Raw genomic sequence first — 27,403 nt, 5'->3', positions numbered from 1 at the left:
GTAGTATGCATAGTGGGAAAGGGGGGGACTGATCGAAGGCTGAGTTTTGAAAGGGAATAAGGGAGGAAATGATGAAGGGGCTAGGGATACAGGAGTGGGCTACAGTGTGGAAATGAATTGGTTTAATAAGGAGTCAGGATGAAAAAAAGAGGTGAGAGTGAACAGTAGAGGGAGACAATTGAGGAGTAAAGGAATCAGAGCTCATTGGGGTAGGAGAGGAGGAGGTTTGGAAGCAGAGTTGAAGAGAAAGGAGCAAAGTCTGATGCTTAGGTGGGACAGGGCCAGCATAACAGGTGAGGCTGGAGGGAAGCAGAGGGATGACTTGGCTAGAACTAAGTTAAGTAAAGAAGGTGGCAGAATTTAGGTGGCGAAGAGTCATGTTTACATGGCAAGGAGGGAAGTCAGAGAGCATCTTAACTGAATAGAAGAGGGGCACCGAGGTGAGCTTAGGAGAGGGACCATAGGTACGGGGACCAGTAAGAGAATGATATGAGGGGCCTGCGCCAGAGGTTAGGGTTCCTAGGTAAGAGCTCTAGTGAGGCTTGGGTAGTGGGCAGAATGGGGCTGGATTTAGGCCAGCTAGATATTGCATGCTGTACCCCAGAGTAGTATTAGTCATGGTCCCCAGTGAGCCCCTTTGGTGGATTAACTTACACATATCAGGGAAAATGTGTTTATGTTAGGCATTGAAGGAGAAAGTGAAGTGGTAGGGGTGGTCTCCCTAAGATGGAATTGCATTATTGAGGAGAAATGGGGATGAATAGCCTGCTGTCTTTGCTTCCCTGCAGCCTTCACATGTGCCAATCAACTACTCAATCACAGAATTCCCTAGAAAAAGAACCCAGGCAGGAGGCTCATCTCCTCAAACTTGTGACTTTTCAGGGCTGAACACCATCTTTGAGATCACCCTCTTTGTCAAATGCTCCAACAGAGTCAGTTGCCATGGAGGTACTTCCTTCACTTCAGTCCACCAGCCAACATGTTCCCACTGAGACAACTGGCCAGTAAATCAAGACACCCTCACACACAATCAACCTCTTCTTCAACGAGAACCCCTGCTGTACCCAAGACATCTGCAGGAGGGAACATGGCAACCAGGAGTCTGTTGTTCACCTTGACTTCAGATGAAACAACAACTACCTCTGAGTCAAGCACTCCATTACAGACCAGCGTCCCTGGGAGAATTCCTTCTCTTCTCCCAATCATCCTGTCTAAAGCACGTACAATTACCATGGAGAAAACCAGTATGGGATCAATATTTATGACAATTCGACCAGATATCCTCTGCACAACTGCCTCAGCTTTAGGGATGGGCACCAGTCCTCCTGCCTCCATGTCCTTCTCTCTTTCAACTTTCCATGGCAAAGAACCAGGAGAAAACCCAGCACTGAATCCAGTACAAGCTGAGGTCACTACCACACAGAAGTCAGACTCCTAGACTTGAAGAGAGTCTGGCTCAGCTGCCCAGCACCATCGTGCTATAAGGATCATCCCAACACATGTTCTTCCTTGGCACCTACCAAGGGATATCTGGGCCTATAACACTGTCTGTTTTCTTTCTGGAATGTACACTCAAACACCACACAACTCTCAAATATCAAACACATTCAGAGGGATCCCCAACTTTTACCAGGCCAGAGACAACATCCACTGTTGGCTCCCATGATGTAAGACAAGGAGCCAACCTTTCTCAAACTATCCCCTCTCCTCTCACGACAAGAGCCCTGACAACACAAACTCTACCTCCTACCTCTGAACACAGGGAGACCTTGCATTCTGAGGCGGCAGCCAGATCAGTTGGACCAGTGACTGGAGAAACATCTTTTCCTCCTAGTGTTAGAAGAGATCCTAGATTTTTCATCACTCTTGCAAACAGACAGCTGGCTAGTTATATGGCTTCCATAAGCACCCCTTCATTTGAGATGAGTCGGGGATGGGGAGCAATGGTGCCAGGGCATCTTTTCCTGCTGAGACCTCAGCTGACCTCAAGGCAAGTCATGCTGGAGTGTCTAGCACCAGGCCAGATGGCAATTCCACTCTACACTGCACCCTCCTTTCCTGGGGTTCAGGCTTGGAGCAAAAACAGTCTTGTGTCCTGTATCAACAGTGGCAAGTCATGCTACTTTTAGCAGCAGTAGCTCTGTGACTCATATAGGAGAAAGAACTGACAGCACCTCATCTTCTGCTACATCTGAAGTCATATCTCTTGCCATGACTGGAATGGCAAACATCTTTACTTGGCCAACAATTCACCATTCTGCTTGCGCTTATGGACTCATATTACTAGGACTTGAAGGGAATTTAGTTGTCTAGTACAAATATTTTAAAGTAGAGAAAACTCTAAAGTAGATGTGAACCTTTGACCAAAGCCTCACAAGGATAAGCGTTAGCAGTGTAGATTGAATCATATTCCTTTGACATACTTCCTGAAATGTGGTACCCAGATTTTCCTGTCTAATTGCTTTCTCCAGTGAAGCCTGTAGGGTAATAGCAACTTTGGAGAATTGTGGGTAAGGGCTTGGGCAAGTATCAATCAGTCAGTTAATCTGAGCTTAATTTTCATTTGTTATCTTTTTGCAAGAGAGTTGGGGTTAAGTGTCTTTGCCAGGGTCACATGGCCAGTGTCAAATATCTGAGGCTGGATTTCACTCAGGTCGTCCTGATTTCAGAACCATTGCTCTATCCCACTGAACAATCTAGCTGTCCCCGGGTCTAACTGTCTATCCTAATTCATTCCTGTGCCACAGATATCAATAAAATTGCAAGTAAGGATCAGTACCTTCTCCTCTTATCTCTGTTCTGCAAGTCGTCCTGGGATCTGCATGAGTCAAAAATGAATCTTGTCATGGGATTGGTTCACTTACATGGGCCTCACAGACAAACGTGGCCACACTAAGGTTAGCATAGCAGTGTATAGCAGTCTCTGATGGAATCCTTACACCATAGGTAAGGCTTATCCAGGAACTGAAGCTGAACTAATGAATGCAGGGGAAAGTGAGGCAGTGGTTTGGGAGATGTCTTGAATATAGAAGGCGCCATGTTAAGAGGCAATAAAAATCTATCTAAATGAGGCCAAAATTTGTCCTTCAACACTTAGGCACACTTCAACCAACTGTCAACTCCAACTAACTTACATAAGCACAGAATTCTCCAACTCAAGAATAGTGACATTGGATAATGTCAGTGGATCCGACTTGGGAAGAGACTAACAGGGTCCACCAGCATCCCCAAGATTGTCTCTATTGAGAGAGATACCATTTCTGTCACTGCAACAGAGATGATCATCATAGAGACAACTCCAGGTACAAGAGCCATTGAAGCTCCACCTTCCCACTGTGGCCACCATCACAGTTGGTTTCAGGCCTACAAAACAGAGAATAATCATGTACTCTTTCACAGAAGCCTCAATATCACATGAAACATTGGCTGGAGATGCCTTGGGCTTGCTGAAAGCCCAATACTTTCCTTGCCTCCAATAGAGGCCATAGTCAGCTCAATCTCCAGCAGTCCTTTTAAAGATAAGTACAGCCAGGACAACGTTTTCTGCATTCCCTTTGGACATGCTTCTATCAGAAATATCCCCTAGGAAGAGTCCCACTACCACCCAGGCTCCATGGCCCACTGGATTTGATTCTACCCATGTCTCTGTCTGAATAACAGGAATTGAAATCAGGCCCATTTTTTTCTCTACCTTCAAATCCTACATCCATCAGTGCCATGGGAGTTGGGCCAAACCCAGATATGTCTATGATGTGAATCACCCCGGAAAAGTAGGATGCCTGCCCTAGACAGTAACACAGTCAGGGTCAGTGCCCTGTCCTCCATTGCTCCCAGAATCATGCCAACATCTCCTGGAAGAGACACACGAACTTTTTTGGTGTCTATAGAAAAGTCAATGGAGTGTAAAAGAGTGGGCAACAATTTGCTATAGACCACATGATACTCTAAGACAAGCAGCCCACAGGTCAAGGAGTAACTTGAATGGCTTTATATGATCTCCAACTCTTGTCTGCCCAGCCTCAGTGAAGAGACCAGTTACTCCAGGACTTTCTTTTCACTCTCTGAAAGAAGTGTGATGAGCTCAGAGAATCCCACTTGTATCACTTGCGACTGAACCTACATAGCCCACAGCTTTTGAGAAGTATACTGTTTCTGTTACACCAGTGGCTACATGCAGTGCTGATTCTGCCTTCTCCACCAGGACCCTAGCGTGAGAGCTACTCCAACAGGCCACACAGCTCTCTCAGAGCCCAGTGAAATTGCATCAGGGATGTCTCTCCTGATGAGCTGAGAGCTGGCCTCTTGACAAGTCCTGTGGGAGGATGAGGTAAATACCTGATAAATCGGAGATTATCAATAAAAGAAGGACACTAGAATTAATAGTGATCCCTTAAGAATCAAGGGCATCATGTCTATTAAGATCACACCTTCCTATAGACAGGAAAGGAATACCTTTCTACAGGAAGGGGGGAATCTTAACAGGGGCTTGAAGGAAGTTAGTAAAATGAGGAGGGAAAGGACTCCAGGGATGGAAGACAGTCGGCGAAAATGTGCTAAGTTGGGAGATGGTGAGGCAATGCAAGGAAGAGCAAGAAGGCCAGTGTCACTACAAGAGGATTGGCAAATAAAAGGGGGGGCAGCCTGTGAATGTCTCTGAATGCCAACCAGCACTTTCTATTTGATTCTTGAGGGTAACAGAAAGCCATTGTATTTCATTCAATGGTAAAATGGCATGGGGAGACCTGGGCTTTAGGAAAATCATTTTGGTGGCTGAGTGGAGGATGGACAAGAGTGTCTTATGACAAGAAAACCCACCAGAAGGCTAATGCAATAGTCCAGGAATGAGGTAATGTGGGCTTGCACCAGGATGATGATAGGGTCACAGGAGTGAAGGAGCATATAGCAGAGGTGTCAGGAGAGCAAAATCTGTATTCCTTTTCACCAGATTAGACATGGGATTGGGAGTGAAAGAGAGTAATCTTGAACTGTGAGCCTGGGTGATTAGGAAGATGGTGATAGCCTGAAATTGAGAAACTGAGATAAAATGAAGGTTTACAGGGAGGGGCAATGAGTAGAATTTTGGATGTGTTGCATTTCAGATGTGTACAAGACACCAAGTTCAAGATTTCTAACAGGCACTTGTCCAACAGGACAGATTTCACACCCCCTGAAGGAGGCACTCCCTCTGTTGCACCAATGAATGACTTCAGAACTAGGTGACAGTGGACATTGACATGGCAGTTTGGCCTCTAGTAGCACATCAGTGTGGGAGACCATCAGATCATGTAGCACTGCAGCATCACAGGCTGGCACACTCATCCCAGGGATGTTTCTTCTGGCTGAGAGTACAGCTCACTACATCTCAACTCCTTTGTGAGGGTCTAGGGCAGAGTTAGCTGGCTACAGTACTCCTTGCCACTCTCCAAGTACGTCCTGGGTCAGGCTTGAAGGAGAATCAGACTCATCCTTGGTATTCACTTCACCAGCACCTGCTATCTCCATCACCAGCATTGCTGGGGCTCTGCCTGAAATAAAAACAGAGGTTCCCTGGTTCTTGACCTCTACTGAAGCCACATATGTCAACAGGATTGGTAGATATTATGTCTACTTTGCCCCAGACCTTCTCTCCTTTGTCTACAGTCACCATCTCTGAGGATACTTACAAGTCTAAGGCTATGAGCTTAAATATTCCTGGAACTGAAAGCCCAAGTGTCATCCTCAGCAGCAGGGTCACAGATATGGTGTCTTTTTATCTCGAGTCCCCTCCCAACCAAGAGCTTCTGGGTACAGTGGGAGAAAGTAGCACAGGTGCTTCACTGATCACTCCTTTACCTGTATCTCCTATGTCCTCAGCTGCTTTTATGGGAGAAGTACCAAGGGGGTTAGGTACCACTCGTGGCTTACTTCCACTGGTGATTGCAACAAAAAATCTCCAGTCTCCATTGAAGAAGAAGGCTGGGGATATCGCTATGACTCTTACAGGGCACAGCACAGAATCTCAAGTGAACTCAGCACTGCTTCTTACTACCAGCACCACTTGCATGGTTTTCCCTGGACAAAGCACAGTTTCCCCCTCATCTACTGAAGCTGAAGCCAGTTATCTCACCACGGTGAACATCAGCTCAACTGTCCCAAGGCCGGATATCACCTTTATCACCAAAATCCCAGATATTGGCCCTCTCTGTCCTGTGGTCACTCTCAGCCCCGAGATTCCAAGTAGAGTGTCAGAGAAAAGCACAACTGAACCATAGACTACCACTTCTACTGAAGATCAACTGTTCTCAAACACTAATCCTGGAGGTTCATTGATCACCATGGCAGGCTCAACTTTTGTGGTGACTGATGCTCATATTGTTTCACAAGCAGACAGAAGGGAGCTCAGAGGTTCCTCTGACTACAGAGAGCATGATTACATGCAGGACAATAACAAGTATCAACTCAATTCCTCCAGGGCTCAACACAGCAGCTGAATTGAGCTCAGCCATACCTCCTCCTACAATTGCAGAGGAGACTCCAAAAAGTACTGAGGCCATTCTGACTGCCAGAGATATATACCCTTCTTCCACTTGGCAGTGGATAGGAGGGGGAACTACAGTGACTCCTGTCCATATGAGATGAGGTTCAAGTGTGTCTGCTGTGACCCAGACCATCCTCTTTGAAATTCAAAGTTCATTTAAAATCACCAAAGCCCCATGGGAGATTGACACAAAGCATCCATTGTCTTGTACTGCAATCAAGGTCACTAACACAGTTACTCTATCAGATTTCACTCTGATCTCAGGGCTGGAGGAGGACCAGGATTCCAAAGTTGCCATCTCACGGACACAACCCAGCAGGACCCATCCCACCATGTTTTGCCCTTCAGAAAACCCCATAACACATGGCACTAGTCCTGTGGACACCCTCTGACCAAGCACTATCCACTGGGCCAAGGGAGCAATTGCTTGAAAGAGGCACCAGTACCGCTACTTTTCTTTTCAAAATGCTTGCTGAAGTCACTGTTCCAGCACCACAGAAAACTACCCACGGGCTTGAAAGTCAAAAGCATTTCTACCCTGGATGGTCAAACTGCCCTAGCAGTCTGCACTGGCCTTGTTGGGAACTTGATCTCTGCATTGTCAAAGGTCACAGCTTATATCAGCAAAGATAGGGAAACAGTGTGAAATGGAGCTCCTCAGGCAGCCAGCCTTCAAGGAATTTGCATCTAATGGGGGAGACAAGGCCTAGAAAGGAGTGGTAACCAGTGAGAGGCAACTGAGTGCCTCATCATGAAGGAATGGTACCTGGGGAACAAGTGGAGTACATGGACACATGACATTAGAGAAGTATGAGAGAGAGGATTGGGTCAAATTTCCAGACCTGGAGAGGATCTGGGGGATGAAAGTGTACCCGTGTACGGTAAAGGAGAGAGTGAGATGAAGCATGAGCTTGGATTCGATGAAAAAATATATGAGGAGAGTGATGCACCTATGGGGACCATGGTAGGCCAAGGCTGAATTTCTGGAGACTAAGCTTGAATCTTTCAAGACCAGTCTTTTGTGTGGGCATCAAGGAAGTAAGGAGGCTTGAAAAGAAATGGCTAGAGCATAGTTTCAAGGCCTGAGCAGGGCTGATGAGAGTGCTCTACGGGAGGAAGTGCCCATGATGTGCATGGGGGAGGAAAGTGTAGCTCAGGAGATTGGGTATTATCCCACTGAGAGAAAATGGATATCCCTGTGACAATAACACCAAACCTGCCCGCATAAACTAACCAACTCCTCTGCTTGTAGCATTCTCTTCCAGGAGCACATTTCATGGGCTTAGGGAGTCTGATGTTACCAGCAAATCAGCAGAGTCTACCAGCATCCCCATGATGAGCTCCACAGTCAGAGATTCTATTTCAGAGACAGTTATCATGGAAATCCCTGTAGGCTCAGCTACCGTTCTGTGTACACTTCTCATTGTGGCCATGATCACAAATGGGCTCAGATCTGAGACACCCAGTGGACCAGCGGATTTTCCCCAAAAAACTTCAGTTTCACCTAAGAGATCCTCCAGAGTGATGCTGATTTCTCCCATAAACCTCCCATGCTTCTTGACTCCAGTAGAGTCCACAGTCAGCCAAGGATCTAGAGAGCTTTGAAAGGCCACACTAGTGGCATGGGATACTCAGGCAGCAGCAGAGGCAGGTTCAGCTGCCTTGTCCTTCACTGCTCCCAGCACCATCCCAACAGATGGTGGAGGGGACACAAGCCCTTTCTTGGTGTCTATAGGAGGGCCAAAAGAAAGTCAGACAGTGTCCAGCACACTCCCAGAGAACACAGACACTTCTGCAAGCACTCACAGAGAACACATGCACTTCCAACTACATGAGTAAGCTACTACCCTGATAGAAGTTCCACTTCTTCTCTGCTCAGCCTAACTGAAGGACACAGTTACCCAGGACTTTGCCTTGAACCTCTTTGAGAAGCCTGAGGAATTAGGCTAGGAATGTGGCTAAATGCCCCACCTTATCGTTCATAAACTCTCTGATCATCCTCCTTTACATGGGAAGACACAAGATTAAATAGAAATTGACATATGAAGAACCACTTCAACAAGGTCCACAATCATTGAACTGTATGAATGTCAAGAACTGCTAAAGAAATTTAACTGAATGCTCTGAATGTCTAATGAACTCTTTATCCATTAAGAAGAGATATCAAAATTTATTTCCCTCCTTCCCTTGAAATATTAAGGGTCTATCAGTATGGAATATTGATTTAATGTAAAAACTTTTTGATGTATTGGCTAGTTGTGCTACACATTCTAAAATCTTTTATTTTAAGGGAAGTCTCTTCGTGGGAGATGGATATATTTGAAGATAAATATGTAAAAAACAAAATGTAAAGATATCTTTATAACTAATTAATGTAAAATTGAAGCAATTTAAAGGAGATATTATGCTTAATAACGTGCCAATGTATGAAACCATTTTAGAGAAAGACATGAATATATATATAAATGTAAACAGATCAGATCAACAGGAGAGAAAATGAAATACTTAGTCCCATCTTCATAAAAAAATTGAATAAGCTTTAAATGAGGTCCTTAAGTGCAACTCCCAGGATCACTTGCATTGACAAGTGAATACTACCAAACATTAATCTACTTAGCTCTAAAGATGCTCCCAAGAGTTGGTACTCTCCCACCTTGGCCAGCCATGGATCAAGCTATCTAAAACAGAATCCCCCTAAGTCTCTTTGGCAGTCTTACTGCACCTTCTTCCACACAACTGAGGCTCCTATTGAAACTCTACCTGTTGTATTCTTCCTTTGTTTGGGAAGGACTTGGACTCCAAGGCCTCTGAAGGACATCAGAGAAATGATAACGTGATTTGCACTAGACATTGTTTTGAGTGAGGGAGGGCTGTGCAAGGTCACCAGCCTCGTATTTTCCTCCTAAGCCTTCTGGATCCAGTGACAAGATATTAATCATGATAACTGGAGATGGGCCGGGATGCAGTGGGAGATGTTGTTTTTTTCTGCTAAGTCCTATTCTGGAATTCTCTTAGAGAGTGATTATGCATGTTTAATGAATAGAACTCTTTAAGAAATAATCAGGGAATGGCCATTGTAATGATCAAAAGAAAAAAATATGAGTAAATACGACTGGAGGGAAAGAGCAACAGTGACTACTGATAATCATTTAAACCAAGAAGGTTCAGAAAAATATTAAGTGGAGTTTGGTCAGGGACATATTGGTGTGCCATGTATGAGTGTACTTGCTTTAAGGTTTGGGAAGAGAGAGAGAGAAAGACAGAGAGACAGAGACGGAAGGAAGGAAAGAAAGAAGAAAAGAAGGAAGAATTTAAGGAAGGAGGGAAGGAAGCAAGAAAAGAAGGAAAGTGAAAGAAAGACAGAAAGTAAGACAGACAGACAGACAGAGAGACAGAAAGGAAGGAAGGAAGGAATAAAAAAGAGAGAAATGAAGAAAGAGGAAAAGAAAGAATGGAAGGAAGGAAGGAAGAAAGGTAGAAAGAGAGAACAAAAGAAAGAAAGAGAAAGAAAGAAAGAAATATAGCCAATTAACCCCACGTTTATTGGTGGCCCTCTGGCCATTCAAATTTACCTTCCTTTGGAGAGGAGAAGGTAGGGGTCTACAAAATCGAAAAGATGAACTGAGGTACCCAGCTAGCTGCATCCCTATTCAAGCATCTACGTCTACTCATAGGTCTGTGTTTGTCCTTAGATTTTGAAGAAGACCATGTCATCAGAGTAAAGTTGACATGACTTGCAGTTGACTATGTTTTGAGCGAGGTTAGGGTGTACCGCCTCACCAACCTCCCTTTCTCCAGCTGAGCCTTCTGGGTCCAGTGACCAAATGTTCATCAGGATGACTGGAGATGACCCAGCATGTAATGGGTGATGCACTGGGAAAACAAAAAAAGACCAAAGACATTGCCTGCCATGAATGTAGCTCACATTCTACCAGAGGAGACTACATGCAAATAACGATATGCAAAGCAAACTATATAGAGGATAAATAAGGAATGAAAAGAGAAGCACCCTGATTAAGAGAGGTCTGACCAGGGAATCATCCCTGAGCCCCCATTTCCAAATGTGAGCTTCTTCCAACCTCCTCTAGCACCTTTGTCTAGTGATAGTGGTGTTCCTGATGAGGATACTGCTGCTGCAGAACCCTGCTTGGGTACCCCTGAGGGGGTCAAGAAGTTGGACTCAAGGGAGGTGTACAGAGATTGTCATCATGCCTTAGGAGGGTTAGGACATGGGAAAATCTGACCAGATCTGACCTGTCTTCGGTGGTCCTAGAGAATTCAACTGGGAGCTCAGTTGACTGAGGGACCCCTGGGGGTGAGGAAGGAGGCTCCTGTGTGGCCAGGTCCCTGGGGTTGGTAGTTGTGGTTGACTGGGGACACTGGGGCTGGTTCAGTGAAGTCCATTGGACTGGGTGGGGCAGAACTGTCTCCAATCCATTCAAGGGGTAGGAGTGATTAGATCAGTTAAGATGCCCCATCCTTAGAACTGAGGGGGTGGGGCTCAAGGGCATATAGGCTCTGGCATTCCAGTGCCTAGGTTGAGCCTGTGTCTTGGGGAACTTGGAACGTTCGTTGGTTGCCTGGTTCCCGTTTGTGCACGGTTCACTGGGAGCCCTCAGTTGTCTTCAGGATCCACAGAGGAGGTGGATTGGAGGTCCTTCAAGTACCCTGGTGACCCTGAAGCTGCCAAGGGGGCCGGAGACTGAGTGGGAGCACAAGCCTTAGTGGGAGGCAGTGTGCTTCCAGGGTGTTATGTGGTGGGGGATGGGAAATTTGGGGGCGTTACGGTGGGAGGAGGGGTGGTGGGGGGCCAATTGGTGGGACAAGGGGCCAGGAGAGTGGCCAACACTAGTCTGGGAGCTGCTGTGCGCTTTGGCTGTCGTGCTGCTGGTCGGCTGTGCCGTGCACATCTGGAAACAGTGTAGCGGGGCGTTCTGCCATGGCATCGCTGGACACAGCAGCTACCTTGCCTGGCCCAGTGCCCTCCATCCCTGGCACTCAGGGAACACAGATCGGGTGAGACCATGGAGGTCCCAGGGACCTACCTTCCCCCTTCTCCAGTGTAGCGCCCTTAGTACAGCAGATTGCCAGTGGCTCAACACTCAGAATCACAAGGACTTTCCTGCCTTTCTTGTCTCCTTGCCTCGGGGGTCACTTGAGAGGCCCTCACCCTGGTCCCTGGGCCTGCTTCAGCCCAGGCCTGCCTGGTTCTCTTCAGCTGGCCCAGAAGCGGCGAGGCAACCTCCCGGGTGGGAGGACCCATCTCCCCCTTCCAACCTGGTACGGGCCCCTGAGATTTCTCAGCCACCATTTCCTAGTATGTCAAAGAAAAATCTGTTCAAAAACAGTCATAGCTTCTAAGTGCTAGGAATATGTGGAGGAAAGAAGGAGATTAGCTCCAGAAAATGCTGTGTAAACCTTAAAGCAGCATGTAAGTGCTGTTAGAAACTTTTCATTATAGAAGCAATAATAGCCAGGTTGAAATCCTGCACTGGACTCTTCGTTGCTATGTGACCTTGGGCAAGTCATTGTGTTGAGGTTTGGGGGTGGTCGGAACCTGAAATTGCAAACCCCTGCCCTTCCCAGATAAACTGAACCAAGCCTTCTTTGACAGCCAGAGAAAAAGTTGATTATAGGTCTTCCATTTGGGGTAGACTGGTTAGGGACATGTACATTTGTGACTTACACATGGACCAGTTAGAAACTGAACCCTGGTGATAAGGTCCAGATGGAATCTGAGCACTATCATGGAGGCAAGTTGGGTCTTATATTCAGAAAGACTGTGGTAGGGATCTAGGCATGCTCCAGTAGTCTGGGGTGAGTGGAGAATGGATTTATGGAGGGTCTTGAAGGGCGTGACCAATAAGTTGGCATCAGGACAGCAGAAACCAATAAAAAAGCATTTTGCTAGCATGAAGAATGGGCAGTAGTTGAAGGTTCCCTGGAGGTAAGACAATGGAGGGCTAGGCTTGTAAGGGTAGCTGACATTTGGGCCCAGGGATAACGGGCCCAGCCCATTGATGACCTCAGCCAAACACCAGCTTCTGAGGCAAGACCATGAGAAATAACTTATTCACACTCTGGAGGGGTGAATAGAACAGCCTCCAGAAACAAAAGTAAGCCTTAAAAACCTTTACCTGACTACAAAGTCTGTCCCCTAGGACCTCATTGACTAGGTAATACAGGGTGTATAGTTTCCAATACCATGTTCTCCCTTCCCATACCTACAGGTATGGGATGACCGTGAAAATGAACCTTTAGCTTTCCTAGAAGAGAAATCAACATTTCTTAGCTTCTTATTCATGAGAATTCCAAGCTACACTTCACATTTATTCTACTTAGCTGCCTTCTAACCTCAAAACAAGTTCCAGACCAGTTGGACCTTTGCTTTGTGTGTTACCTTCTCTGTGAAACATAACTCCTTCCTTATGTCTCCCATTCTACTGATGGCTATTCTGAACTTAGGGAAATGATTTCTCCATGATATTGCTCAAATTTCCCTCTTCCTCTGCTAGAAAATAATCTAGCACTAATTCACGTTGATAGTGTCTCCTACAGTTAGTTTATTTTCCTGTATTTCTTGCAAGTCAAAACTCTCTGGCCTGTATGGATCCCTTTTGGTTTCATTTCATATATTACGTAATTTCTGTGGAGAGAAAAATTGTACTCATTCCTCCCAATTCATCCTCTTTTATGTATTCAAATCTTTTTTCCACATCTGTCTCCATTCTGATGAATGCTATCTCACTCTCTTTTCCATACACAACCTTCCTTCCATCCATTTCCCTTTTAAGCAAGAATAGATTGTTCTCAACAAATATAGAAAGAGGGAAAGAGAAGATGATGATCAACGCATTAATAAGTCAAAGGGGCAGTCCCTTTGGTAAGGACAGATATAGAGACCCAAAAGAAAAAGATAAAATATAATTGCACATTTAGAAGTCTCATCTCACACAGCAGTCTAGGGGTTGGGGGAGACACAGTCTGAGGCAGATTTCTGATCTGCATGCTCATCTAAGTCATCTTCAAAAAAGGAACTTCTTGCCGTCTTTATGTAGAAATCTTCTATCTTTTGTCAATTCTGCTACAAACTTGATCTTGACACAATTTAAAATTACCATGCAGCCTTCATACCCTTATTTTTCTTATGGAAGTGTATGCTATTTCTCCTGTTTGGTGACCCAAATACAGAAAAATGAATCTTTCTAAAGGATGCTTTTCTTGTTCTTCCACCAAAACAAAATTTTCTTAAGACTCAATTTCCTCATTCATGGTACTCCAATGCCAAATGTCAAAGTACCAAATCTTGTATGATTTTCAAAATCTCTCCACCAAATAAGGATTTCCCCGAGAACTTTCCAAACCTAACAAATTATGAAATTTCTCTTCCCCCAAAATCAGGCTTTTTAGATAGACTGTGTCCATCCCCCCGTCACCACCTAGTCCAGTGTTTTCTGTAACGACTAAAAGGCCCCTTCATCTTTTTATAACCGAGCTTGTAGGAGTGTGTGTAACATTTATCCCTCCTTGAACATGAACTGCTTCTGATTCCTGCCTCCACCTCTCTCTCTTCAATGAGAAGCACCCCCTTCTCCTAGCCCTTCCCCGTTCAATTTTCCAACAGTGTGAGATGGATTTCTATACATAACTGAGTTATTCCTTCTGGTGCCATTCCTTGCTTGAGTCAGTACAGAGGAGAATAAGGTTCACGGTGAAGGTTCAAGATTAAGGTTTCCCACCTCCTCCATCTTCCCCTCAACTGTTATAGTTCATTCTTTATTCTTTGTTGTGAGATAATTTACCTCATTGTACCTTTCCCTTTCCCTTTCTCCCAGTGTATTCCTTTTTCTAACCCTTTAATTCTTATTCCTTTAGAAATCATTGGTTGGTTTTGGGGACCTTTTCTCCTCCATCCAAAGAACCCTTTGTGAATACCAGTATTCTTCCAGTGTTGATGTATGGCTACAATACAGGGAGCACAGTAGAGTCCACAGCCTGAAAACATAGAGAGCAATAGGGTAGGAAAGTGGGAAGCAGCTTTCCCACAGATCAGCCACAAAGAAGTGTGACTGGCAACTGCTATGGCCATGTAGTGAAGCTCGCATGGGCACAATCCAATGGGTCCACCTGTGTCCTCATGGTGTCAGGAGAAAGAGAATAAAACCCTTTTCATGTTGGAGTCAGACTCTGGCAGACCTGTGTGTGGATAGATATGAAATCATTTCTTCATCACTCGAAGTCCAGGGTTCTATATTTTGTTCAACCAAGCTGCCCCAGGAACACCTAAGTTCCAATCTTACCTCAGACACTTCCTGGTTGTGTGAACTTGAGGAAGTCACTTCACTGCTGTATTCCGCAGAAAATTCTGTAATACACATTTCCAGTGAGCTCGACCTAGCTCATATACATGCAATTCTCTACACTGACAAGACCAGATTTAGTGTGAGAAAACCAGAAAATTAGGCATGAGATGTGTACTCCTAAGACATGATAGTCAGCACTCAAATATTTGTCTGTTTTTGGTTTGTGTTTTAAACATTGTTTGCCTGAAAGTTGGGTTAAAAGAGGCAAACAGGCTAGGTGGCATTTAATTCACATTGTTTCTTCCCTTCAGGCTGGCCAAAGATAGAGAACATGCATATCTAAGGAGCAGGAATGTAAATTCGGATTGTGTGCTCAAAAGAATGAGAAGGCTTTAACACATGCTAGAACAATCCTGATGCAGGACTCAGATTTATGATTTCCATAAATGTTTAACCATAATATGCAAAAGAATTTTCTTAACTGAATGAGTGGTAAATACAGTAAGACAAGAGAGGAGACAAACAATTAATTGAAATATGACCCAGGATATCTGTTTTCTTTACCATGAAAATGACATAACATAGCATATGTCCATGAAATATATATTTTCGATAGTGCCTTCTCTTGAGGAGCTTTGTCCTTGGTAGTCATTAATAGCAGAATGCTCTGGTCTACTTCATCTTGCCTTGTTGACACAGTAAAGGGAATTCTGGGAGTAGAGAAGTAGAGAGTAGAGAAGAGATATCTGTGAGACCAAGGGGCTACCTCTAGTCAATTAGTTCAGGCTCTGCCCTTTCTCGAGGTTTACATGATATTAAATGGTTAGCAATCAAACAGCAGCCCAAGAAAGGACAAGTGAACACTGGAATTGTTGTGTTGGATGGAGGTGACTTATGGAGTTGATTTCTCACAGGGAAAGGTGACTATGCCTCAGCGAGACTCGCTATTGGATGCCTTGCAGCAGAAGAACCTGGATCTCATGAGACAGATCACCCTGGTCCAGGACACTCTGCACATCCGGGAGCAGTCCTTCAGCGAGCTGCAGACCCAACATGAGGAGCTGCAGGGCAGGCTGGAAGAGTACCAGGAGAAAGTCATGGACCTGGAAGATGAGGTGGTTGTCTCTGCTGCTTCTTGGGGGAGATGTTAAGGGATGCTACAGAAACGGAGTGTGAGAAATGGCAGGAAAGATGGGCTGGTGACTGTGGGGACTGCAATAATGTACAGGCTAGTGATTGGGTTTTGTGATGGTTGAAGCTGGTTTCTTGGGATGTCGTGTTGAGTACAACTCTATGGATACAACTTCTGTACATCTGTCACATATTTTATTGGTGTGGTCTATTTCCTGGAACATTACTCTGCCTGATAAGTATTCATCAAAATATTTTACTCACTAAAGTGTCCAACTAGCTCAGATCACAGGGAGCCTGTACCGTAATTTCTCCCCAGCTCCAAGAGCCAAGAGGCTTCAAAAGGCAAATACAGCGCCTGAAGGATATCAATAAGAATTTGACTCTGCAATTACATCAGGAGCAGGAAAAGGTTAACATTTTGGAACAGGCCAATGAAGCCCTTCAGGAGAAAAACAATGTCTTGGAAATGACTTCAATGAAGAGAGAAGCCGATTTAGTAGAGTTGAACCTGAAGGTATTTGGAGCTTTATGCTAGTGGGTTGGTTCACCTGGATCTTCAAATCAAAACACATTTTTCTTTAAGAATAGTTTGGAGGGAAACAATTTGACTGTGAGGCATGAGTAGAATTACTATTTCTTCCTATCTCTCCTTGTGGAGATAGAATTTCCACAGTGAAAACGAGAACGTTTTTCCTTGTTTCATAAGGTTATAGTATATATGGTAATTTTACTCAACAAGGTTTTATTAAGGCACAACTTTAACCTCCGGGACTAAATCAACAAGATGAGTGACTCATGAATTTGTTTCCTTCTTTGTTTCTTCTTCTTGTTCTTCTTTTTATTTTACTTAGAAAGGTGCTATTGTCTTGGCCATTGCTAAAGGTCTTTTCTTAGCTCCGTAGTTTGGAAATTTCTTCTGGGAAAAATTGCACTACACATATATTTTTTTTAAGTTTTTTTTATTAATTTTAGTTGTCAACATTCATTTCCACAATGTTTTGAGTTCCAAATTTTCTCCTCATCTCTCCCCTCCCCCATCCCATAATACTTGGTATTCTGATTGCCCTTTCCCTCAATATGCCCTCCCTTCTATCGCACCCCTCCCTTCACTTATCCCCATCTTCTCTCTTTTCTGGTACGGAAAGATAGATTTCTATATAACATTAACTATATTTCTTATTTCCCAGTTATATGCCAAACAGTTCTCAACATTCCTTCCTAAAGCTTTGAGTTCCATCTTCTCTCCCTTCCTCCCTCCCCACCCATCCACACTGAGAAGGAAAGCAATTCAATATAGGCTATATGTGTATAGTTTTGCAAAAGACTTCCATAATAGTCATGCTGTGTAAGACTAACTATATTTCCCTCCATCCATCCTGCCCCCTATTTATTCTATTCTCTCTTTTGACCTTGTCTCTCCCCAAAAGAGTTTACTTCTAGTTACTCCCTCCTTCCATCTGCCCTTCCTTTTATCATCCCCCCACATATCCCCGCGCTCATTTGTCCCCCATTCTATCATCGCCCCACACCCCACTTATCACCTTCTCCTCTACTTTCCTGTAGTGTAAGATAGATTTTCATACCAAATTGAGGGAGCATGTTATTCCCTCCTGAAGCTTAATATAAAGAGAGTAAGCTTCACTTTTTCCCTCTCAACTTCCTCCCTTTTCTTCTCAATTGAAAAAATATATTTTTACCTCTTTTATGTGAGATAATTTCCCCCATATCATTTCTCCCTTTCTCCTCCCAATATATTCCTATCTCACCTCTTAATTTTATTTCTATAGATATCATCCCTTCTTATTCAATTCACCCTGTTCTCTCTCTCTCTCTCTCTCTCTCTCTTTCTCTCTCTCTCTCTCTCTCTCTCTCTCTTTCTCTCTCTCTCTCTCACTCTCTCTCTCTCTCTCTCCAGACAAGTGTGAGTATGTGTGGCACAATCTGTACAACTACACAAATACTGAGAAAAGGCTCAAGAGTTACAAATATTATCTTTCCATGTAAGAATGTAATGATTTGAACTTTAGAATGTGCCTTGTGATTTCTGTTTTCTGTTTACCTTTGCATGTTTGTCTTGATTCCTGTGTTTAAAATTCAGATTTTCTATTCATTTCTGGTCTTTTCATCTAAAAGGCTTGAAAATCCTCTATTTCATTGAATACACACTTTTTTCCACTGAAATATTATCCTCAGTTTTGCCCTTTAGGTGATTCTTGGTTTTAATCCTAATTCTCTTGAATTCTGGAATATTATATTCCAAGCCCTTTGATCCCTTAATGTAGAAGGTGTTAGATCTTCTGTTATGCTGACTGTATTTCCACCATACTCGAATTGTTTCTTTCTAGGTGCTTGCAACACTTTCTCCTCGACCTAGGAACTCTGAAATTTGGCTGAAGTATTCCTAGCAGTTTCTCTTTTCGGATCTCTTTCAGGAAGTGATTGGTGGTTTCTCTCAATTTTTTATTTTACCCTCTGGTTCTAGAATATCAAGGCAGTTTTCCTCGATAATTTCATGAAAAATGCTGTCTAGGCTCTTCTTTTGTTCATGCATTTCCGGTAGTCCATACGTTTTAAATTGTCTCTTCTGGATCTGTTTTCCAGGTCAGTTGTTTTTCCAGTGAGATATTTCAAATTATCTACTATTTTTTCATTCTTTTGGATTTGTTTTGTAATTTCTTGGTTTCCCATACACTCATTCACTTCCATCTGCTCCATTCTAATGATTATGCAACTATTTTCTTCAGTGAGCTTCTGAACCTCCTTTTCCATTAGGCTAATTCTGCTTTGTAAAGCATTCCACATTCCTTTCTCCTTGGCAAAGGAGCTTTTTCATGACCTTTGAAACTGTCTTTGTCATTTGTGGATTGAGCAATTTGGAAAATGCTGCAGCTGGTGGCTCCCTGAAACCTCTTCCATATCTCGTCCCTGCCCCATTATGCCGTCCACCCTGGGCTGTGTGCTACTCTGCATCTTCTGTGATAACACTTTCCTGGTGGCTTTCCAGGCTGTCTTGGGCTGCAATTCTCTGTCCTTTTATGGTTTCTGCTGCTCCAGAATTTGTTTAGTCATACTTGCAAGTATTTTATGGGCTATGTGGGGCGCTTCCACAGCTTCTTCTTTCTACTCTGTCATTTTGACTCTGCCCCCTATCACTCAGGCTGCCTTTATCAGGGACTTGGCCAGGGAGCCCACTAGAGACCATGCTTGCTTGAGAAGGCTAAGAAACACCACTAAATACTCCACATTCTGCAATCTCTGTAGTCCATTTTTACCTAGTTTCTCTGGAAAAGTATTTTAGTCTCTTCACAGAAACTCAAAACTCTGTGGCTTGCTTTTAAGTGGCACGTTGGAATGTGCATGGTCCTGCTTGGAGCTAGTGCCTAGAAGAGCATACAGCCCCCACTCTAAGGTCTGCTGTTGTGGCAATGCTGTCACCCAACACTAGTTCTACTTTTTACACTAACTGTGGTTTCCCAGACACTTGAGAGGACAATGTGCCACCCCTCTGCCTTCCTGTTGTCTAGGTCAAGGTGGTTCTCCAGAAAAAAGTAGAGGAAGACCAGCAAATCAACCAGCGGATTCAGGCATTCATGAGGGCGTTAAAGACTGAGAAGGCCAATGTTCACAGCCTCAAGGAGCAGGTATGTGGTTGCTCAGGTGGATGTGGGTGGATGTGGCTACTCCTGCTGCCTCTGAATCTCAGAACAGCTCTCACCAGGGGCTATGTGGTTTTGGTCGTTGCCAGATGTGGAAAGACATATCACAGAGATGGTAGTGTCAAAGGCTTTCTCAGCATCTTTCAAGGAGTACTATTGAAAGGCCTTTTTGTCTACACCAGAAGTAAAAAGGTCTGCTTATTTGCCTGTTCATTTCACAGAAAATGCAACTTAATAGGCTTCTTGGCCTGACTCTTGCTTCCCCTTGCCACAGGTGGCAGCAAGTAAGATCAAAGCCGTTCACAACAAGCTGCATTACAAAGCTGCCACCTTGGAACTCATTGAACTGAAGAAAGAACTGCAGGCCAAGGAGCAGCTGGCTAAGAATCTCCAGGCAGACACACATAGGCTGCTGTAAGTATTGCCCCACTGGGACTTGTCTGGGCTCCGACTCCAGAATTCAAATCTGGCTTCAGGCACTTAGTGCTCTAAACCTTCACCCTCTGTCTGTCTCAGCTGTCTCGACTCTTAAGATGGGGATGTTGATAGCATCTGTTCCAACAAGGTTGTTGTGACGATCATATGAGATGATCATTGTAAAGTCTTCTGCACAGTTTCTGGCCCATAGTAGGTGTTGAAGAAATGTAGCCATTCGTGGTATTATTATTATTACATTCCAGTATCTCCTGAGGTCCAGAAGCCAGAGACACAGGCACAATGTCTTTTCATGTCTGGGTCATTGCCAATGCAGTCTGGGTCATTACCAATGCAGTCTTTCCTGGTTAGACCATGTTTTCCCTTGGACTTGATCTCTAATCAGCACCGGGAGCATGGGTAGGAACAGGAGGGGCTCAGGTTCAGTTTGGCTCCCTTTCTAGGTCAACTTCGAAAAGAAGCTTTTAGCTGATGTAAGGGATAGGCAGTGTTTATGCCAGCATAAAAATGCCTTGGTGGCACACTTGAGGGTAACTAGAAAGGGTACAGTAAATCACCCTTGAAACACATATGGTGTCTGTGACTAGTGCAGACAGCACAAGGTGAGGATCATCAGGCAGATTTATCAGAAACATGTAGTTATCAAACATCTGTGCTTAAGTGTTTTTTTGGAGTCTGTGTGCTCATAAATCCCTAGTGCTCTGGAACATCACTGTACGTCTTGTATACATGACATTAAGAAAGATGCAAAATACAATACCAGGTGCCATCACTTCTAGACTGGACATAGATTGCTTTATAGCCAAAACCAGTTGCAGATCAGCATAGAAATGCCATTTTTACTTGATATTCTTCTGTCCATCCTTAGGACACAGGACGAAAAACACCACCGGGAAGTGTCCCAGTTGAAGCTGGAGTTGGCAGAAGCTCAGGCTGAGCTGCAGCAAGGCAAGATGAGCAAGGTAATGCCCCCTGACCTGAGCTCCCTCATGGGGCAGAATACCCTCCCCAGGACAGGTCACGTGGTCATGCTGCAGAGCCTTAGCCAGCAGAATCATGTTCCCTCTGTAGCTGCCAGTTTGTAGTTAGTTAATGTCCCAAGAGGAAGAGGTGTTGTGATGGAAAGATCTTTAGGCCCCCAACAAGTGGCAGGTTCTGGAATTTATCCTGCTCAGGAGATCTGGAATGAAACCCAATTCAGAAAACTGCTCCTGAATGTTTCTGTTCAGAGGCCAGAGGTCCCAGGCATCCTTTGCTTTGGGCCACGGCACGCCCAAGGCTCACTCTGTATGGCGTCTTCCTGCTATGTCTTTAGAGGACTTCCATACGTTTGAGGATGATTGCTGTAATTCATCCATCTGAAATAAATGTCCCAGTAAAATAAAGGTGAAGCCTGATGACCCATTGTACAAGTAACAGTTGCTTATGATGCCAGAAGTGCTTCATGGAAAATCCTCATCTACTGGTTCATATCTAAGGGAGATGATATTGATGATCATGAGTTTGGCAAATTCATATAATCCCCATCAGTTCCCACATGTCAAGTGCTTTACAAACATGAAAATGCAATACAAATATTAGCTACAACTTGGGGGCCATCAAAACACCAACATTGTACTTGCTGAGTTTGGGGGCCCTCCTGTCAATAACTGGGTAACATTGTGCACATTTAGAAAGCTTGGGTTTGCACACATGTACCATTATTTTATCTCTCTCCCTCCTTCACCCCTGCAGTTTTTCTCTGTGTCTCTAAACGGTAGGCACTAATAACACAAATAACACCTTCGTTTTTCAGAGGAAGGAACTGAAGGGAGAGATCAAATCCTTCCCTGTGACTCCCATTCAACTTCCATCCTGCCCTGTCCCTGCTTCCCTTCTAGAGGAGCTGCTCAATACCCAGCCCACTGTGAGCAAGGAGAAGCTCCACAGCCTGCACATCTCTCTCCACCAACTCAGGTAGGACCTTTTGTTTATCATTTATTATGGTATGTTTGGAACATCCTTTCATGTTACTTATGCCAAATGCACAACAAGTGGATCTGCCAACCTAAAAATCTCTTCCTGCCCTGTGACTGTGCCATGTTGCTTCCTCTCACAAGATAACAAAAGGTTCAGATTTGAACAGGATCACCTATGGACTCCGTCTGCCAACTCACACCTGAAGAAAATTCCCCTTGAACAGATCCCCAACATAGCGTGAGCCTCTAACCCAGGCCTTCCCCACCTGTGGTTCATGGGCCCTGTGCTACCTACCAGAGTATTTCAGGTTTGGCCACTGACAAATTTAGAGGAAAATGTGGAGAGGAAGTCCTTGGACTCATTGCATCCAGCTCCAGAGCCCGAGGGCCACAGGTTGCACAGACCTGCTCCAAACTCTACCAGGAGACCTCCCCTTGTGGGCAGCCCTGGCCAGAGTGGGATATCTCTAAGTGATTTTGTTTTTTCCACTCATCTATCCTTTATTGATACATACTGTGTGTGCACCTAGGATTGAGTATAGGAGATAGAACTTAGCAGAGTCTTACAAACAACTCTAGTATATAGACACACATAATACAGAAAGACAGGCACATTTAAGTTTTAGATCGATTCAAAGGAAGGGAGACTGAATTGGACCATTCTCAGAGGCGTTTTGGATTCTACTCTGCAGAGACTGCAGACAAGGGCTTCCAAGGCAAGGGGAACGGCATGAAAGAAGGCAACACTAAGCAGACTTAAGACTCTAGAGAAGACCAGCTGGCCTCTGATGCCAGGGGAGAGGCTATGTTAATCAGTAGCTAGACATAGAGACAGCTAGTTCACCCTCTCCCTCACCTGCTTGCCTTCTCTCTGAGACTGCTTTCTTCCTCTGTAGTGCAGGACCATTTTAAGCCATGTGAAATGCCTGATGGGGTCAAGAAGAGTAGGACACTACAGAACGTCACAACCCCACATCATCTGGTCAATATTCCTTGTTTTGACCAGTTTAGAGGATACCTTTACATTCTTTTCATTGGAATATCTTTGATTGTGAGGGAGGATGAACAGAAGAAAAGGCTCTCACTTTTAAATTTTAACTTAAATTCTTAAATTTAAATTTTAACTTAAATTTAAACTTCTTAAAAGATTTTATCTCAATGTGGAAATAGAGGATGAAGAAACAAGGATCGGGACTAGGGCTCCAGCTGTATAATCTACCTGAGAGCAGAGAGGCAGTCCCTCCTACTGCACTTTTGTTTTCTTTACTAAGGAGAATCCATTTTATACTGAAATAGCTGCTCAAAAGGAAGATGCGTCAGTTAAGAGAGGTACCTGATTGTCCTTGGCGACTTCAGGGCACGAGGCACAGTTGAGCTCTCAAGATGGGAAAAATAAGGCAGATGTCACTGGTGAGGCCACAAACTAGGATTTGGGGAAAATCATGGAGCACAGGAGAGGACCAAAGGAGGGCGAGTGTCCTGATCTTCTCAAAAGGGAAGAGAGCGAAGTCTGCACATGGAGAATAAGGAGGGTGACCTCTGTTGCTGAGAAATTATAGAGCATGTTATTTAGGGAGTGGCTAGAAAACTGCTAGAAAAGCAGGAAGTGTCAGCGCCTGGTGTTAGCTTTCCCAAAGTCACACCCAGTGCATTTCATCTCCCTTCTTCTCAGGGTCATTAGACTGCTCAGGAAGGGGAATGCTGGAGCTATCCTTTCTCTAGATTGTAGCCAATCATTTGACCAAGTTTCCCATGCGGTCCTTTCCAAAATGAGTGAAGAAAGTGTCTAGAAAGTAATACGTTCAGATGGATTTACAAGGAGATGAAAGACAAGACTGAAGTCGTAGTCATACCTCAGTGACTTAGGCATAGATGGCATGTTTTTCCAAGACAGTTAACACTTCTAACAGTCAGATGCCAAAAGATCTCACATGGTAAAGTTATTAGGTCAAATCTAGTAAGATGAAATTATTTTTGGTCTCTTTAACTAAGAATTTGACAAACATCAACCAATATGACTATTTCTATCAACGATAGAATAAAGAGGAAAAAGAGAATTGTGTATGAAACATGAATCTCTATTATATGTAGTTTGGGTAATTTCAAAGTATGTATTTATTTTGTGTGGCTTACATATGTCTATGTCCCTTTTCTGAACTTGATTCTCTTCTTTGCTGGATGTTCTTAAATTTAAATTTAAATTAAATGTTTTGTAGCTCATTTTTTTTTATTTTTGGAATCAGTATCTTCTTGTTACACTTGCCCCCCAAATATTCATATCCTTCCTTCTAATCCACCCTGAAGAAAACGTAATCCGCCCCCATTCTAACAGACTAAGGTAATAGAAGAGAGGGGGGAATCACACATCTGTTATCACTAAAGACAGTATGATTCTGCAATTATAGTCTGTACCAAGAGGATGGAGGCCTGCTTCATTACTAGTCTTCTGGACTCATTGATTCATCATTGCATTGACCAGAGTCTCAAGTCTTTTGGAGGAATTTCTCTTTACCACATTGCTGTCAGTGTATGTAATTGTGCTTTAATCTGTCAGCTCATATGCCTTCCTAGATTTCACTTCCTTTTATAACTCCGTACTGTGCAGCAACACTCTCTTCCTTTCATATACCATGTTTTCAGTCATTCTCTAATGGATGAACACACCCTCAGTCTTCAGTTCTTTGCTGTAGCAACAAATGCTACCACAAATATTTTGCACGTATCTATTCTTCCCTTCTTCTTTGGTCTCTTTGGAGTATAAAATTATTTGCTAGAATAAAATAATTAAGGATCAAAAAATCTACTTCACTAACAAAGTAGGGGCAGGCATAATTAGGCAGAGATTTTCCTGAAAGAATCTGGCCTTTTAGTGCACTCCAAACTCCAGTTGAGTCAGTAGTGTAATATGGCAGACAAGAGAGCTAGAGCGATCTTTCCTGAAATAAGAAATGAACATACCCAGACCTAGGAAGGCAATCATCTCTCTGTACCTTGCCTCAGTAAGTACACATCCAAAAGGCAGTGTGAAGCTCATTGGTAAAGTAGAAAGTGTAGTCATAATGATTGGTGGTCTTCAGGCCCTGCCAGCTTATCTAGGGAGGACGAGGGCATGATTAGCTGGGGAAAGAGGATATCTGCAGGAATTGTGGCAGTTTTCAAGTATTTGAAAGGCAGTCACATGGAAGAAAGCTGAGTCCCATGTGTCAGAATGCCAAACAGTGGAATTAGCAAATCACCAGAATTCCAGGTGACACAAAGGGGAATAGGTTTTCTCAAGAGGTGATCAGTTCTCTATCCCAGCAAGTCTTTTTGGAGAAGATATCTAACAGGCCCTAAGGATATTTGCTTTTGGGGGTTCTTTGTCGAAGTTTGGATTGGCATGTGTGGATGCCTACGTCCTCAGAACTCATAATTTCTGGGGGGGTTTCAAGAGATGATTTTTGATGTATGTGTTGTTGATTGTCTGTGGATAGATCACCTTTGATCCATTAGGGGATGAGTGATTCCTTTGAATATTTCTACGACTGCAAGACATCCTAATTTGACAGATTACGTTTAATGGAGCTATTTAGTCTCTGCTGATTTTGATTCTCTTGGTTATTGGTGAAGAGATAAGGGTGTTTTGCTCTTTTTTTATCTAATTCTATCATATGTTCCTCTTCTCAACAGATAAAAATTCTTGAAGTATGATTTCATTTTCATCGAACTTTGGGTTTCCTTAAGGGCTTAACTGTACGATCTTGCTGCAATTGATGTTAATATATAGTATAAGGTTGAGAACCCAAGTTTATATTCAGCCACATCCAGTTGTTAACGAGGACTTTCTGTTTGCTTTGGAAACTAATATTTCAAATAATTGTGATAGAAAATTATTATAGCTCTTTCTGTTGTTCCCGGGGTTCATTTTACACAGTATTTATTCCTTCGACCTGTTTCCTTTTCTTAAAAGGCAACAAATGGATAGTCTTCAACACCACATGGAAGATCAAACGATCAAAATACATGAATCGATGCCTTCATGGACTCATCGATGGACTGTCACTTAATGGACCTCTCCATTACCTTCCCATCTGCTGCTTCTAGGAAACTCGTAAATTTCATCTTTGCCTGAACCACCCTGTCAACACCCAGCCAGCAGTGAAGCAACGACCCTATATCTGAATAAGCTTTATTTTCCTCCAGAGAAGAGAACATTTCTTTGGGACATTTTACTTTATTGTTCAAATACATACATTGTATATAGTTGGTTGTGTAAAAACAGTAAAATTATAACGATTTAATTGTTGCAAAATCCCATTTTGCAATTTCAGAATTCTTGGATTGTCTTTCTTTTTCTTTTGGCTCATTGTCATGTTTAAGTTTGCTGCTAGAATATCTGGTATAAAGAGATTTAGGGAAGTTGACATGTACTGGTAAGGTTTTTAGAAAAATGATTGGTTTTTTTTAGTATACCTTTCCAACACAAAAGTGCCTACATGACAGGGTTTTATTTTGTTTCCATCACCTTTCTTTCTCAACTATTTGCAAAGGAACATTGCTTCTCTTTCAGTGGGACAAACCTTCCTCTCTCTAGCTGACGCACCAAAGTTCCTAAGTAGCAGTTGGGGTACCTGTCACCAGAAGGTCCATGAAGGACCTTTTGTCCCACACAAGCAGAGAAAAAAAATGGTAAGTGGGAGGATGAGGGAGTGCATAAGAGGGAGGGAGGGAAAGGAAAGGGGGATATGGACAAAGATTGGCAATAGTTAGTGGAGGGCACTATAGTTTGGCTAGCTCTTGGCTTGTATTCCTGGATCCATCTTACCTTGGCAGAGTGGTCAAAGACAGGATAACAACAAGGATCTCTCTTCTCTCCATCAGTTGTGAAAACCTGAGGTTTATACCTGAAACTGACAGCAGGTGAGAGTCGCCCCAGCCAAATGAAACCAGTGAAACCATGGAGAAAAGTACAATCCCAGGAGACTGGACTTTATGAGCATGGTAGGCAGTTTTACAAAAAAAAAAAAAAAAAGGGAAAACTTCCATTTCTGTCACTTTCCTGCTCAGGAGTCATTGTTTCTGATGCACAGGAATGGAAAAAATTAAGACACCACATCAGTTTAGACTTCTGCTTGCTCTGTCTTTGCATGGTGCTCTGGAAACATAGAATACATTCATTCATTTACAAATAAGCATCCCTGGATAGGCCACACTTCAGCTCCTCCCACTACTCCACCAAAACTAAATATCATCAGATGGCTACGTCAGAAGGCTAGCAGTTTGCGAAATTTGGATTTGGTTGAGTTTTATTTTTTAAAAAACCGTAGAAATACAGTTGCAGTAAAGAGTTGGAGATTTCTGTGTTTGTAATCTTTAGGGATGAGAGGGAGTAATCCCTGAATGGGGACTTCAGATGACTAT

General features: G+C 43.6%; 1 protein-coding gene across 5 annotated transcripts in view; it reads left to right on the top strand.

Moving 5' to 3' along the window:
• The window catches only part of LOC140524812 (golgin subfamily A member 3-like), a 68,421-nt gene extending 42,106 nt beyond the window's left edge, over positions 1-26,315 (top strand). For 3 of the 5 annotated variants that reach the window (XM_072639605.1, XM_072639603.1, XM_072639606.1), the window contains 7 exons: positions 15,735-15,935; positions 16,271-16,468; positions 19,479-19,595; positions 19,885-20,024; positions 20,914-21,007; positions 21,841-22,001; positions 25,953-26,315. In XM_072639605.1, the coding sequence (XP_072495706.1) occupies positions 15,735-15,935; positions 16,271-16,468; positions 19,479-19,595; positions 19,885-20,024; positions 20,914-21,007; positions 21,841-22,001; positions 25,953-26,049 (1,008 nt within the window). In that variant the 3' untranslated portion in view covers positions 26,050-26,315. Of the gene's footprint in view, positions 1-11,026; positions 11,534-15,734; positions 15,936-16,270; positions 16,469-19,478; positions 19,596-19,884; positions 20,025-20,913; positions 21,008-21,840; positions 22,002-25,952 lie in introns of those variants that run through there. The other 2 variants (XM_072639602.1, XM_072639604.1) reach the window with 2 other exon arrangements.
• The last annotated feature ends 1,088 nt before the right edge of the window (positions 26,316-27,403 follow it).

Source organism: Notamacropus eugenii, chromosome 2 (genome assembly GCF_028372415.1).
Source record: "Notamacropus eugenii isolate mMacEug1 chromosome 2, mMacEug1.pri_v2, whole genome shotgun sequence".
NCBI lineage: Eukaryota > Metazoa > Chordata > Mammalia > Diprotodontia > Macropodidae > Notamacropus > Notamacropus eugenii.
This window is presented reverse-complemented; position numbering and strand designations above follow the sequence as displayed.